The sequence below is a fragment of the Echinops telfairi genome, unplaced genomic scaffold, assembly GCF_000313985.2.
Source record: "Echinops telfairi isolate 266 unplaced genomic scaffold, ASM31398v2 ScPeMD7_7475;HRSCAF=8513, whole genome shotgun sequence".
Lineage (NCBI taxonomy): Eukaryota > Metazoa > Chordata > Mammalia > Afrosoricida > Tenrecidae > Echinops > Echinops telfairi.
In genome coordinates, this window is record NW_022111379.1 from 15,734,337 (window position 1) to 15,747,614 (window position 13,278).

The 13,278-nt window shown below is 42.8% G+C and overlaps 1 protein-coding gene across 1 annotated transcript in view; it reads left to right on the forward strand.

Moving 5' to 3' along the window:
- The window catches only part of CAMKMT (calmodulin-lysine N-methyltransferase), a 470,081-nt gene that overhangs the window by 438,235 nt on the left and 18,568 nt on the right, over positions 1–13,278 (forward strand). The window contains exons 8-9 of the mRNA XM_030884357.2: positions 4,942–5,016; positions 11,234–11,297. Of these exons, the coding sequence (XP_030740217.1) occupies positions 4,942–5,016; positions 11,234–11,297 (139 nt within the window). The remainder of the gene's footprint in view (positions 1–4,941; positions 5,017–11,233; positions 11,298–13,278) is intronic.

The following is a 13,278-nucleotide window of genomic DNA, read 5'->3' on the forward strand; positions in this document are numbered from 1 at the left end:
ATGTGGCTGTTGTTTTCCTGTTTGTCCCATCTGTTCTTTGTTCCCCTTTTCTTCTTTGTCTACCTTGTTTTGGATCAAATGATACATGTTATTTTTTTATTTGATCACCTTTGTCGTTTATTAGCCATTACTATTTTCGTTATTTCAGTAGCTGTTTTCAGTTTGACAGTTATACATCTTTAATTTGTCATATAACAGTCAAATAACAGTCTGCCACTTTATGCAAGTATTAGAAGCTTAAGTCGTTTATTTCCATTTTACTCCTTAAACCATTGTTGTCATCTAGTTTACTTATGCATATGTTATAAACCACATACTATTTATTTTCTGTTTAACCAGTTAATTCTGTTTTAAAGAGTTAAGCGATATACGTACACACACACTCACACATATCATGGGGTCATCATTTTCCTTCTGCCTAAAGGACTTCCCTTCACATTTTTTGTAGTGCAGGCCTGCTGAAAGAATTAATATTTCTTTTATTTTTCAAAACCATTTTTTAATCATTTTATTGGGGCCTCATTACAACTCTTCTCACAATCCATGCATACATCCATTGTGTCAAGCACATTTGTATGTTTGTTGCCATCGTCATTCTCAAACATTTCTTTCTACTTGAGCCTTTGGTATCAGCCCCTCATTTTTTCCCCTCCCTCCCCGCTCAAAACCATTTTATTAGGCATTAATATAGATATCATAGTTCAGTCAAATCAAGAAACATTGTACAATTACTACCACAGTTTCAAAACATTCTTTTCCTTCCTGAACTCCTTGACATTGGCTCCCTTTTACCCCCACCGACCCCCGCACCACACCATCACTGTAACCACCACAGCCACCACCACCACCCAGAAACCCAGCATCTGTATTTCTTTTCAATGTCTGAAAATATTTATTTCACCTTCTTTTTTGCTGAAGTAGAAAGTTAATAGTTGCCATTTTAAAGATGTTGGTCACGGTAGGCAAGACACATGAGCAACAATTTGGAGATGGAGAGGTGACCGTAGGGCTGCCTGGAGGACGAGCATATTCTAGACAGAGGGAACAGCTAGTCTAAAGGCCGCAGGACAGCAACAGGCCTGGTGCCGGGTCTACTGAAGAAATCCCAGCCCAGATGAGGATAAGCTCAGACGTATCAGCAGACAAGAAGACAATAGACTAACATATATAAACTTCTGAAAGAAAAAAGAAGCCATAAGAAGGCCGGTGTTTCTAGAGCAGAGAGAGCAAGAGGGAGAGTAATCGGAGATGATCTCAGAGTGTGAACCCCACCCAGATTGTATAGAGTTTTAAAGATCATGTGAAAACATTCACTTTTACTCTGTGATTATAGGGCATGAATTAAATATGATATATGCTTTGAATGGATCTCTGGCTGCTCTCTTAAGGAAAGAGTGTAGGGTGGAAGCAAAAAAAAAGTTAGACTATGCAGTAATTCAGGTGAGAGATGATAATCTCTTAGATCGGGGTGGGAGTGGTAGAAGTGGAGAGAAGCGATTGGATAATTTTATATATTTCAAAGGTATACCCAGGCATATTGGATGTAGGGTGGGGTGATAAAGAAAGAGAATAGTTGAGGGTGTGTTCCAGGTTTGGAGTCTGAGCAACTAGAAAGATGGAAATGCCATTAACTAAGATGAACAAGATTACACATGAAATATATTTTGCAAAAAGTATTCAGAAATTTAATGTTAAGCATGTTAATGTTGAGATGTCTATTTGATAGACATGTAGAAATATTAAAGTTAAAATGTTGAGTATACGAATCTCGAAATCATAGGAAAAGTCTCGCCTGGTGGGTCCACAAGATGAAGGCTAAGAAGGGGCCTGAATGAGCAGCGTGGACAGCATGGGTGTGTTTGACAAAGACTACTTTTGGTGGAGCAATGATGATAAAAGCCTGGAGTAGGTTTCCGGGAAAAGAGAAGGAACGAAATTGGTAGCCAAGAGTAAGGCAACATTGGCAAGGATTTTTTGCTGCAAAGGAGAAGCAGGGAAATGGGCAGGAGATGTTTGGAGTTTAAAGATGCCAGTGGGGGTTGACGGAAGTTCTCGTCTGGTTGCTGGAACTTTGACAGTGAAGCAGCAGAAAGCAAGATCGTCATCTTAAAGTGAGGATGAGGGAGGAGGTGTTAGAATTTTTAAAAGAGAGAAAAGGTGCAAAATAATGGCCAGAGTCAATGAGAGAGTAACTGGATAAGGGGAAGGTCAATGTCATGGGCCAACATCATTACGAAGCCACTTGAGGTTCATGGTCATGAATTTAAAGTGTAGCCGGTCCAGGCCCCTGGGGGTTTTCTCCAGCCACACGCGGTGTACAGGTGCAGCCGTGCAGCAATGCGCGAGGAAGTAAGAAGGACAACAGGGGTGCGAATGTCCACACGAGGGATATTATTGAGTATGGAGTTTGGTATGGGCAAGGAATAGATCAAGGAGGGAAAGTAACGTTAGGTAAGAGGGACAGTGATAAGGTGATCGGATCAATGGATTGAAGAGTGGTTGGAATCAGAGCCAAGCAAAGGGTGTGTGGGTGGACTGCGGTACAGTAGATGGAAGCGGGTGGTCAGGGAGTGGGTTAGGGTTGCAGTTGCCGGTAAGGACAAAATCTGGAAGACGACACCCAGGTGCCAGTCTGCGATAAACTCAAGAGTGCAATACAGCTCCAACATACAGGGCGAATGGTTTTCCTAAAGTGTTTAAGAGAGTGGCCTTTTTTTTTTTTAATAGTTAAGTGTACTTTAAAAAAAAGTTTTATGGGCACTTAATCCACATATCATGCAATTCAATGCTTCAGTCATATCAAGAAGAGTTGTACAATCATCACCACAATCAATTTTAGAGTATCCCACATGCCACCCCACCCCCCACCCCCCACGGTAAAATCACTTTTAAAATGAGTTGTGTAATCACCATCAGTTCTAATGACCAGGTTTCTCTTCTGAGGCATCTCTGAGTGAAATCAAACCTCCAACCTGTTGGTCAGCACCCAGGCACATGGTCTGCTTCCATCGCTGAGGTGTCCCCTTTAGTAATCACACCTGTATCAAACACACCTTCTTAATCATGCCTCTTGAATATATTTCTCTGTTTCCCAAAGTTGCATAGTAAACACATGAATTTTATGATCTGAGAAAATTTCCCTCATGGTGTAGTGAGTTACACCGTGCTGCTAACCACAAGGTCGGCAGTTCAAAACCACCATAGTGGTCGGCAGCCACTCCGAGGCAGAAAGACGAGGTTTTCTACTCCCTAAGAGTTAGAGTCCTGGAAACCCACAGGGCCTTCGTCGACTTGATGGCAGTGAATTTGTTTGTTTGGGTTGAGAACATCTAGGATCGATCTCTATTTGAAATCATTTTGTTCATGTTAGAAAATTCAAGATGCGATGTCTCCGATGAGGACGAAGCAGATGCTTCCATGTGAGGCTCCAGAAATTTGATATTGCTTGTTGCCCACTCTCCCATTGATTGTTGCCCACTCTCCCCAGCTGAGAGGAGTTCCTGAGAACCCCAAAACGAGCATTGATTTCCTACTGTCCTCTGGAAAGCCTTCCCCAGAGCTTTTGAGTCTGGTCCTTCAAGTGCACATAGCATGCTGCATTGGAATGGCTGGTTGATGTGCCTGTGTGACCTGCTGAAGGAACCTTGCTGGTTCAGGATCAAGGTTCTTGAACCCAGGAGCCCCTGTAAGGGAGGAGGCTGTGGCAGCGTGCTCTCATACAGATCACAGCCTACTCTATCCTATGGGGTCGCTAGGGGGCTGTAGCCACTTGATGGCAATAGAGTATAGCCCACTGGGCTGCCTTTCTGAAGACATGGCCCAAGACACAGCACAGGGCCTGACACATAGTAGGTGCTCAGTATGAATGACTCAAGGGAGCTGGTGAACAACAGGTGCGCAGTCGGCGTGGGCACCGTAGGGTGATGTGTTTCATCTTTCCACCATAAGATTTCATGAGCTCGCCTGTGAATTAGTGTATATGGACATTTTGCACATACGTTTTGGACTTGTTTTTAAAAAGGGCTTATTCTCATATTCGAACATAAGACTTTTCACTCAAGGAAGATGAAGAAGAAATAAAGGTAAGTAACTATAACCGGACAGGGTAGAATACGATCTGTCAGTTTAGCTCTAAGTAACAATCAAACAGAAAATTGGAGGAGAATTTTCCTTGGGGAAAAAAAAAATCACAGTTGTGATGTGACCGGGGGTGAGGTGCGGGAGGGATCTTTAAAATGCTTTTATGTGGTAAAATGCTAATCATCACAGTTCTTAATTGAGAGGAACTTGCAATCTCTGGCTGGTTTCATAAATGTAACTAGAGTTTTCAAATAGATGCTGCTAATTATTGTTATTAATGTGAAGTTTAGAGCATCCTCTTTTGGAGACTAGACGTTGGACGGATGAGATTCCGGCATATTTTCAATATGCCCATAAACCAAGAACTACAGACGAAAGTTGGCTCTTTTTGTGTTCCCTCTTTCTGTCTTTGCCAAAGTGCTCATTTCCATCGCTAAGAAATGGAACCGGCACTGAAGGCAGGATGGAAAAATCGGTAGATCCCACATCGTTTATTTGTTATAAATTTTCATTTCAGGCTGTTAGAAACTACCTCATTGGTGTTAAGGGTCTACAATCATTATAACCATGATGCCAAGGAAGGGACGTCTCCCTAGTTTGCCTAGAAAAACCAACAAAAGCTTAACTATTGTATTAAAGTACAGAAATCTTCCTCAGCCAGATCTGCAGACTAAATAAAACAGAACAGGCAGTTTTTTCCCTTGGGTTTTTTTTTTTTAATTATTAAACCTTTTGAAAGAATTTGTATATACTCTTGAAATCATTTCAAATGCCACCCAAGAAAAGTAATAATGTTAATAGCTCAAAATCAAAAGTTAAAAAAAAAACTAAGTATAATTTTTAAAATCTTTTTTCCTCAAGCATTTTACGATGGGATAATGAGACAGATGTCTCTCAACTGGAAGGACATTTTGACATTGTTATGTGTGCTGACTGGTAAGTACATAAAAATCATAAAATTCTTGTTTGGAAAAAAAAAAAGCTTTGCTGGAGTAATTGGGCTGTGCTGCTTTGCTGACGGGTAAGCAAAGTCAACAAATGAAGCACAAAGCCACCCTAACCTCAACAAATTAATATTCATCTCCATGTGACAGTCATAAGGTAGTCTTCTATCACACAGTAACTTCTACCACATTATTTCCCAAAGATTGATTTTGAGAAGCATTTCCATTTTCTGGAATTGCCTCTGTTTCATGCTTGACGTATCGGTAAATGGACGACTTAGGCAAATTGCAAATAATTATGGCCCGGAGAGGACTAGGCTGGAGAAAAAGGAGTTTATCAACACAAACAGCTCAATTAGCTTACTTCGTAGGAAAGATCTGACTATTGATATAAGGGAATATATATGTGTGTACACACTCATATGCACTCCAGCAAATAAACCTATCTGCGGAACATCTTCAGGGAAATGTCTTTTTTTCCTTTATGTATCTTTGCTATCGAATATTTTCAGTGTGTTAAATTAGAGTGCTTACTTACACATAAAGCAAACATTTTAACATATGTTTATTCTTATTCAAATAATTACACTGAAATCTCTTTCAGGTACCTGCTTTAAAAAATATTTTTACATTAGCTGTTTGTCTTTAAACCTGATCTATTTATTTGTTAATGAAAGTCTGATCCCAAAGGATCAGATGTGTTTCAAACCTATAGGATAAATGTGCTTCTAACCTTAGTAATTATGTCAACTAATGTATGTGTTCTCTTTTTGCATGTTGAATAATAATTATTTCACCAATGGGAAACAGAGAGAATTCAGAAGGCTTCTTTTCTCTATTGTTAAGACTAAGATCTTATTTGTCATTTCATTATGATAGTTCTTATGATATAAAAACACAAAAAGTTCAGATTCTAAGGAAGTCCTCTTACCCTCTTACATTGCCAAACCCACTCCTAAGATCCAGAACCCAGACACTTTCCCAGGGGAAAGTCAAGTGACATAGACCGCACTTTCAGAAAGCAAACTCTCTATTGAATAACACATCCAATGGGTAACTCTTCCACCTCAGCCAGTGAAACTCAATTTTTCTTCCTCTGAAAAAACCAGAAACCTCCTCAATGAAAGATAAACATTCTTCTATTTTTTCAGCTGAGATTTCCTATTTCTTTGTGGCCCTTTCAGCCTCTTTGCACTCAATTTCAGAAAGCCCGTCCTAAACATAGATTTCTGACTAATCATTGATATTCCACATCAATGGTACATCCCTCATCTAATCAAAAATAAGGAGCTAAAAGCTCACCATATGATTTGAGCAAGTAATTTAGTAAAAGCCTTTCCTCACCAAATCTGAGAAAGGATCCTCCAGGTTCATTGCAGAGATGAAGATAATGCTGGCAGGATTAGATCAGATTAAGCATGAAAGTCAGATCAGAGGGCAGCAGAAGGCAGGGAGGGGGGCAGCATCTTCTTGGACGTTTAGCCCAGGGTCGAGCACGGATGGGCGCCCGATTAGGTGGGGAGAGTCGGGTCTGGCCAAGAGATTTAGAGTTAAATTTGTCCTTCACACAAATATCAAAACAGCCTGGCTCTGTCATGTCTCATATTACGGACACTCACACCATGTCATCCTGTTTGTAGTGGAGAGACAAGCCGAGGAAGTAAGATGTAAGCTCTTTTCTGATTAATGTTCTCAGTCAGGTTAAAAATAGCCACACAACATGTTTGAAAATAGTGTCCCACCACCCCCAGCCAACAACGGGGTTGTATATAACCGATAAGCATGTGTGCCTTTCGTTAAAATACATCACATAATACATTGTTATAGGTACACACACACACAGCTATAGCCGTGTGACATTTTCTGGAGCCAACAAACTAAACACCCATTTTGTAAATGCCTGTTCTGTGTACGAATTATTGTGTGTGTGGAGTTTAGGGGCTTTTCTTTTTCTGATGGTCCCAGAGCCTGTTTATCATTTTCCATTCGTAAACATAAAACATAAAATGCTGCTCTCCCTGCAATGGCCACGTTATTTCTGAGAGCAGTGATTTGGTGATGGTCCTTCGCCAGATTCACAGGGAAAGCTAAGCTGCTTAGAAACTTAGAAAGTACAGTGCTGTTTCTCATGCCCACGTTGCCCCCATAAACAGCGCTGAAGCCCAGGACACCAAGAGCACCAGCTGTCCGGTTGGCTTCGGCATTTCCCTGTCAGAGTCCGGGTGTGGATGTGGCATCCAGGTTGCCTTTTTTTTTTTGTTTATCACAGAGGAGCAAAAGAAAGTTCTCTTTGGATACCACCTCTGAGATGAAACGGGCAGCACGCTGCCAGCAATAGGTGCCCCAGATAAAGAGGCTATGGGCACCACCCTTTAGCCACTGTCAGGCAAGAAGATCTGGATCAGCCAAGAGGAATATGAAACAAGGGTCGGAGGCCAGATATTCCGGGTGAGGCGGAAGCATTTCCAGAAAGGATGGCGTTGTCCACACTAGCCAGTGGTACTGCTTGCGCCATTCCCGTGAAAACCAGTCGTGGTCACAACCCGATTCCAAACCCACAGTGTTATTCAAGTCAAACACACACAATGACAACAAGCCCTGGGATCTGTATGTTTTTGAAGCACTCTATTTAAGTTCAGACTTTCATAAGCCTTTGGGCAGTAAGGGAGGAAAGAACTTATTTCTCAGGAGAGAGAGCTAAATTGTTGGCATCTACATTTAGGAGCTCAACTGGATTATAAAATAAAGAGACAACCTGTGAGAGCCAGCCGTCCTTCACCACTCAGCATTTCGGACAATGAAAAGTCGTTTCACAGCTCAACAGTTCCTAGATACAGAAGGAGAAAACTCGAGGGCGACAGCCGCACCTACAGGAGGATGCTGTTGACAAACACCAAAATATTAGATGGCTTAGCACAGGTGTAGGGAGAAGCCTGCCGATGAAGTCCCTCGGTTGACGTGTTTAATGTCAAGTTTCATATAAGGATTCCTTTCTGCTGCAACACAGGCCAGCCTAGCCCTTGCCTCATTTTGAATACCGAGCGAAGGCTGATTGTTAACTTACCTTTCCTGACTCCCGATCCATCACAAGAAAATCGAAGGATCTGGAAGTGAGGTGTTGTTCTCCAATGAAAGCTTCCATTCCGTGGCTGATGGCTCGTCAGGTTTTTGTAGCTCTGAGAAAACAAACACATCTGTTCATTTGGGTGCTCTAAACAAAGGCTGAGCAGCTTTTGCAAAGTGCCCCCCAGATCCTGGCCCCCTGCGGGATGCAGGACTCCTCAGCGCACCTGCGATCAGGTCTCAGCAGCAGAGACTTGAAGCAATGCAGGAACCTCCCACCTTGCCTGCCATTTTACCTTGACTGTACATTAGATTGCTTCTTTTTCCAAGCCTTTCAGTGAGTGATGGAAAAGGTTTGTTTTTAAAGCTGTTTTGTAAAACTATTGGAGGTGCCAGAATATCTTTGCTTGCTTCCAGATGCTGTGGCCATAGCCCACAGGCCCCTCCACCTGAAAAGATGTTCAGCCCACATGTAGTCAGCTCTTTGCCCCCTTACCATCGAAGGCTCTGTGGCAGAGAAGATGCACCATTGCTCAGGATCTTGCCATTAAAACACCCAGGCCAGAGGAAAAGCCAGAGTCAGCCCCTGCCCCCACAACCATCAACTGGCCAAAGCTGAAAGAGGCATGGCTCCACTGCCCAAAGGGAATGTCTTTTTTTTTTTTTTAAATCATTTTTTTGGGGGCTCATACAGCTCTCAGCACAATCCATACATGCATCCATTGTGCCCAGCACATTTGTACATTTGTTGCCATCATCCTTCTCAAAACATTTTCTTCCACTTGGTACAGTTCACCTGGAAAATTCCATCGTTGTCTTTCCGCCTCTGGATACTGACGGAACGATAGGGCTCCCTGTGCTCTGTGCTAGTTCAGGTCCCTAGATGTTCTGCGCTCAGCAGAAATCTCCGAACCTCTTAGCATCTGAAGGGGAAGTGATGCAGATGGCCCAGCGCCTTTTCTCTGTCATGAAATTTACGATTCAGATCAATGGGCCAGTGCGTGGATTCCACAAGTGAGTTATATAGAGCAGTAGGAGTGTGAGTGAGCGAGCGAGCGAGTGAGTTAGTGAACGGCCAGACTATACTTTGTGACGAGTTTCTGATGAGGGAGAGTTGAAAGGATACCTCCCTCCCAATCACTAGCCCGCTCCGCCTTTGTTAATAGACCCGTTTAAGTTACTCCTATCCTCTGAGCCCATGTGAAGGGTGGATTTTCATCACTCCCAATAAAGGTCTTTATCCTGGGAGTTGTTAGGAGGATAGTGAGCTCGTTTGGAGTAAAGGCCTGTGGGGGAGGCACGGGGTGGGTGGGTGGAGGGATACGGGGGAGACCGTTGCCTAAGGTGGGAGAGGGGAGACCCCCAGCTAGGGCTGTCTTCACACTTCTTCCAAATTGGGCATTTGCAGTTGTGCTGGGGAATAAGATGCCTTTCCAACAACACTTCTGCTTCTTTCCTTCCTTTTTTGTTGTTGTTGTTGTTCATCCCTAAAAATGTTATTAGGAATTTCTATTACTATGTGGAAGACAATCCTTTTCTTTGCTTTTCGTTTTGGGGCTTTGCTTTACAAAAGCTTAGCCTAGAGGTGGTCATTGAAAAGCTGACAAGGAGTTTAGGACCCGGATGGGAGACAACACTAGAACTTAGGGCCTAGGGGGACTTCCAAAGGCCCTCCTGTGTGAGCCCCTGGAGGAACCAGGACAGGCTCTCTGGACAAGCCTCCCCTAACTCCAGCCATCTGGCAACCTGCTGCTCTTCTCTGAATCGGTCATCTGCCCCTTCCGCCCTCATTACTCTGTTCACATGAAGACATTTCTCTGTGCCTCAGTCTCCTTAGGCGAAAAATCATGGATGAGGATAATAACCACCTCATGGGAATCACATGAGGTTTAAATGAACTGAAGAGCTTCTAGAAGGATGCTTGGCACGTAGTCCTCCGCTCAATCCGTAGGAACTCTTTAGTTATTGAGACGTCCTGCCTAAACTCCCCTCTGCTGGCAGTTTGAACTGTGGGAGGAAGATGCTGTCTTGGAAGCCCTTCGACTCTTAGGGTCGCTACGGGTCAGAACTAACTCGGCAGCAGTAGGTTTTGAGGCCCACTCTTAAAAGTTGTGTTCATCTCTAACGTTTTTGTTTAATCTGTATGAACCGACATCTAGCTCGTGTCCCTATTGTCTTGTCAGCTTTGTAAGGGAAGTCCTCGTCTTCCCTTCCCTTTTCCCTCCCCTGAATGAGGTAGGTGCAGTTGAGTGCCATGGCTTTGGCAACTAAGCAGCCTAGGTTGCCCAGGATGGTTCAGATTTCAAAGATTCAGCTGAGCGTTCAGAGCTCCATACTTCATATTGCGAGGATCCTAGAGCCTCCTATGAGATTCAGAAGAAAAGTGGTCCCTCCCAGTGGGTGTTGATGACAGGCTCGGGTCTCTTCGATTCACTTGGCAGCATGCTCTGGGTACCTTCTCTAGGTGTTGTTAAGACTCCCAGGTTTTAAGCAGCTGATGTCTTACCATTGAATACTGGGGTAACCTGAACTCAGAGATCTTGGACCTGCAAGTTCTACATAAGGAAACTCTCTCCCAAGTTTCTGAGAGAAGGCTTGGTGAAGAGAGAGTCAGACTAACCCAACCAGCAGCAGCAGTTTTCCAGATGCAGAGAAAGAAAATGAGAAAGTCCAGGGAGCTGTAGGAGGTGGATGGGGAAGAGGTGCCACATGGCGGCCCAGAGGGTCTCTTATTACAGTGCCTACTCCTGGTCTTGGTCTTAGGACCCATGTACTCCAAGGTCACTGGTTGAGTCTATCCTCACTCTTGTTCCTAGTCACTGCCACCTGAGACCTACTGAGTGGTTTGAGTGTGGTGGGTCATGCAGATGGTTTTTGAAACCCTGAAAACATCCTCAGTAGGGAGAGGGCCCAGGTTCATGAGAGTCTGTGCTCCGATGACCAGAAGTGCAAGAGTGCTTCATCTCACCAGTGTTTCTCCAAGTTCGCAGGCGTGGACCCCCACCCCCAATGAGACACTTGAAAGGAAGGAAACAATCTCTTTCTTAACACATTAAACATGTGTTAATTAGCCTTTCACATGACTCCATTAGTATCATTAGAATTGAAACCCCGGTTTAATCTGGATTCTGCTCTCTCCCCGTCAGCCTGTTTCTGGACCAGTACAGAGCCAGCCTTGTTGATGCAATAAAGAGATTACTCCGGCCCAGGGTAAGTATGTTTCTATTTTCTTCTGAACACTGGCTTCCGGATAATTAGTCTGTGCACAAAGATGGAGAGAGTAATGGAATGGCAGGATTAATGTCATGTAATACTTTAATATTTATTATGCCCAACTTCAATTGGGTCTTCTGATCTATCAAATTCCTTCCTAATCATAACTAGGAAACTTCTTACCCTTGGCCCTTTGATAAGAAACACAGTGGGTAGTAAAATGAATGAAACCGCTTCAAAGATAGTGTGAGATTATTTTATCAAAGCATTTCTTGAGTCTTTCCCTTTGATAAAAATATCTTCATATTCAAGTAGAAGTATGATATTGAAAGTTTTCTGTTGACTTCTGTCATTTTTAATCCCTTCAATGGTTGCCTTTGTCCATGAGTATTTATTTATTGGCAAAGATCTTTATTTTATTTTTATTTCTGTTTATATTAAAGTAAAATGACTTCAGATGAATCTGTATATTAAAAGTTCTTTGCTTTAAAAGGAAGCCATTATTTACATATTATAAACATTAGGTCACAATGAAACCAAGCATGGCATAAAATATTGTGCACATTTTTACATTTATATATCCATTGGTGCCTGTGAGTAAATTACAGAGTTTGTATCCACTCTTATTTTGTTGGGCTGTTAAACTAAGCCAGGAGGTCCTGCAGCCTAAACGGAGAGTTAATATACAGCTATTTAAAGTAAAAAAAATGAGTTTAAAGCACAGGCATTTAAAAATATATAAGTACGTAAGACTCTTGCTGTGCCGTAGGGATTTAAAATAGGTTAACAATGTTAATATAATCTGAGGCAGGAGCTCATGTTCATCTGAGAAAAGGCTACAAAGAAGGACAGGTGGATGATACATGGATGGTACTCAGTCAATAGGTAGGTAGGTAGATAATAGTGATGTAGGTAATGTACATATACATATAAAAGTGTGTGTAAATATACATATAAAAGTATGTTCTGAGGGTTTGTTTCTAAAATAATTTTTAAAAGACAGCTTATTCTAGTCTCTAGGTCTTTGTGAGACTAACGTAAGAGACCAGCACCTCACGGTCTTTCTTTTCTCTATCTTTCACAGTGACGATTTCCAGAGCAATTTGATAATCATCCTTTAATTTACACTGTCATTTCTTATTTTGTTGTTTTGTTCGGAAATTTTACTTCGGCCCTCTCCAAGGAATGGCCACAATTTTATAAGTGAGAATCAATTATCATAAATCAAATTGCCAGGTCTCCCTGTGAGGTCGGCTGCCTTGAGGTTGGGAAGAGGCAAGCACCAAGCTCTTGACAGCAGCCCAACTTGAGGGTAGAAAAAGAAATTTGGGGCTTCTTCATCCGCCCTACTCCCCACCCCCACCCTACCCCGCTTCCCCTGCCAACCATTAACCTTGGCTGATTCTTCAGAGCATTTGCAAGTTGAGGATTTTCCAGGAGGCCACTGAGATTCTTGGATGGGAAGGCGTGCATGAAAATGTATCATACATAAATCCAATGCTGTCAAGGTCTCCCTTTATCTCGTGGTGCACAAACAGTACCTCACTCATCACCAACACCCCTTCAAAGCCTGTTTATGGCAAATACTCCATTCTGCAGCAGATTTGCATGATTGGCCTAGGATCTATTGTAAATCATGCGAATGATTCACAATCGCACACTGCCCAAGCCTTGAATAGATCTCAATGAAGATTGGACTGGAATCTCCAGCAGCAAGCCTGTACCCTCTATTAAACCCAGGACTCCACTCCCCTCCTCTATTAAACCCAGGACTCCACTCCCCTCCTCTATTAAACCCAGGACTCCACTCCCCTCCTTCTATTAAACCCAGGACTCCACTCCCCTCCTTCTGTTAAACCCAGGACTCCACTCCCCTCCTTCTGTTAAACCCAGGACTCCACTCCCCTCCTTCTATTAAACCCAGGACTCCACTCCCCTCCTCTATTAAACCCAGGACTCCACTCCCCTCCTTCTATTA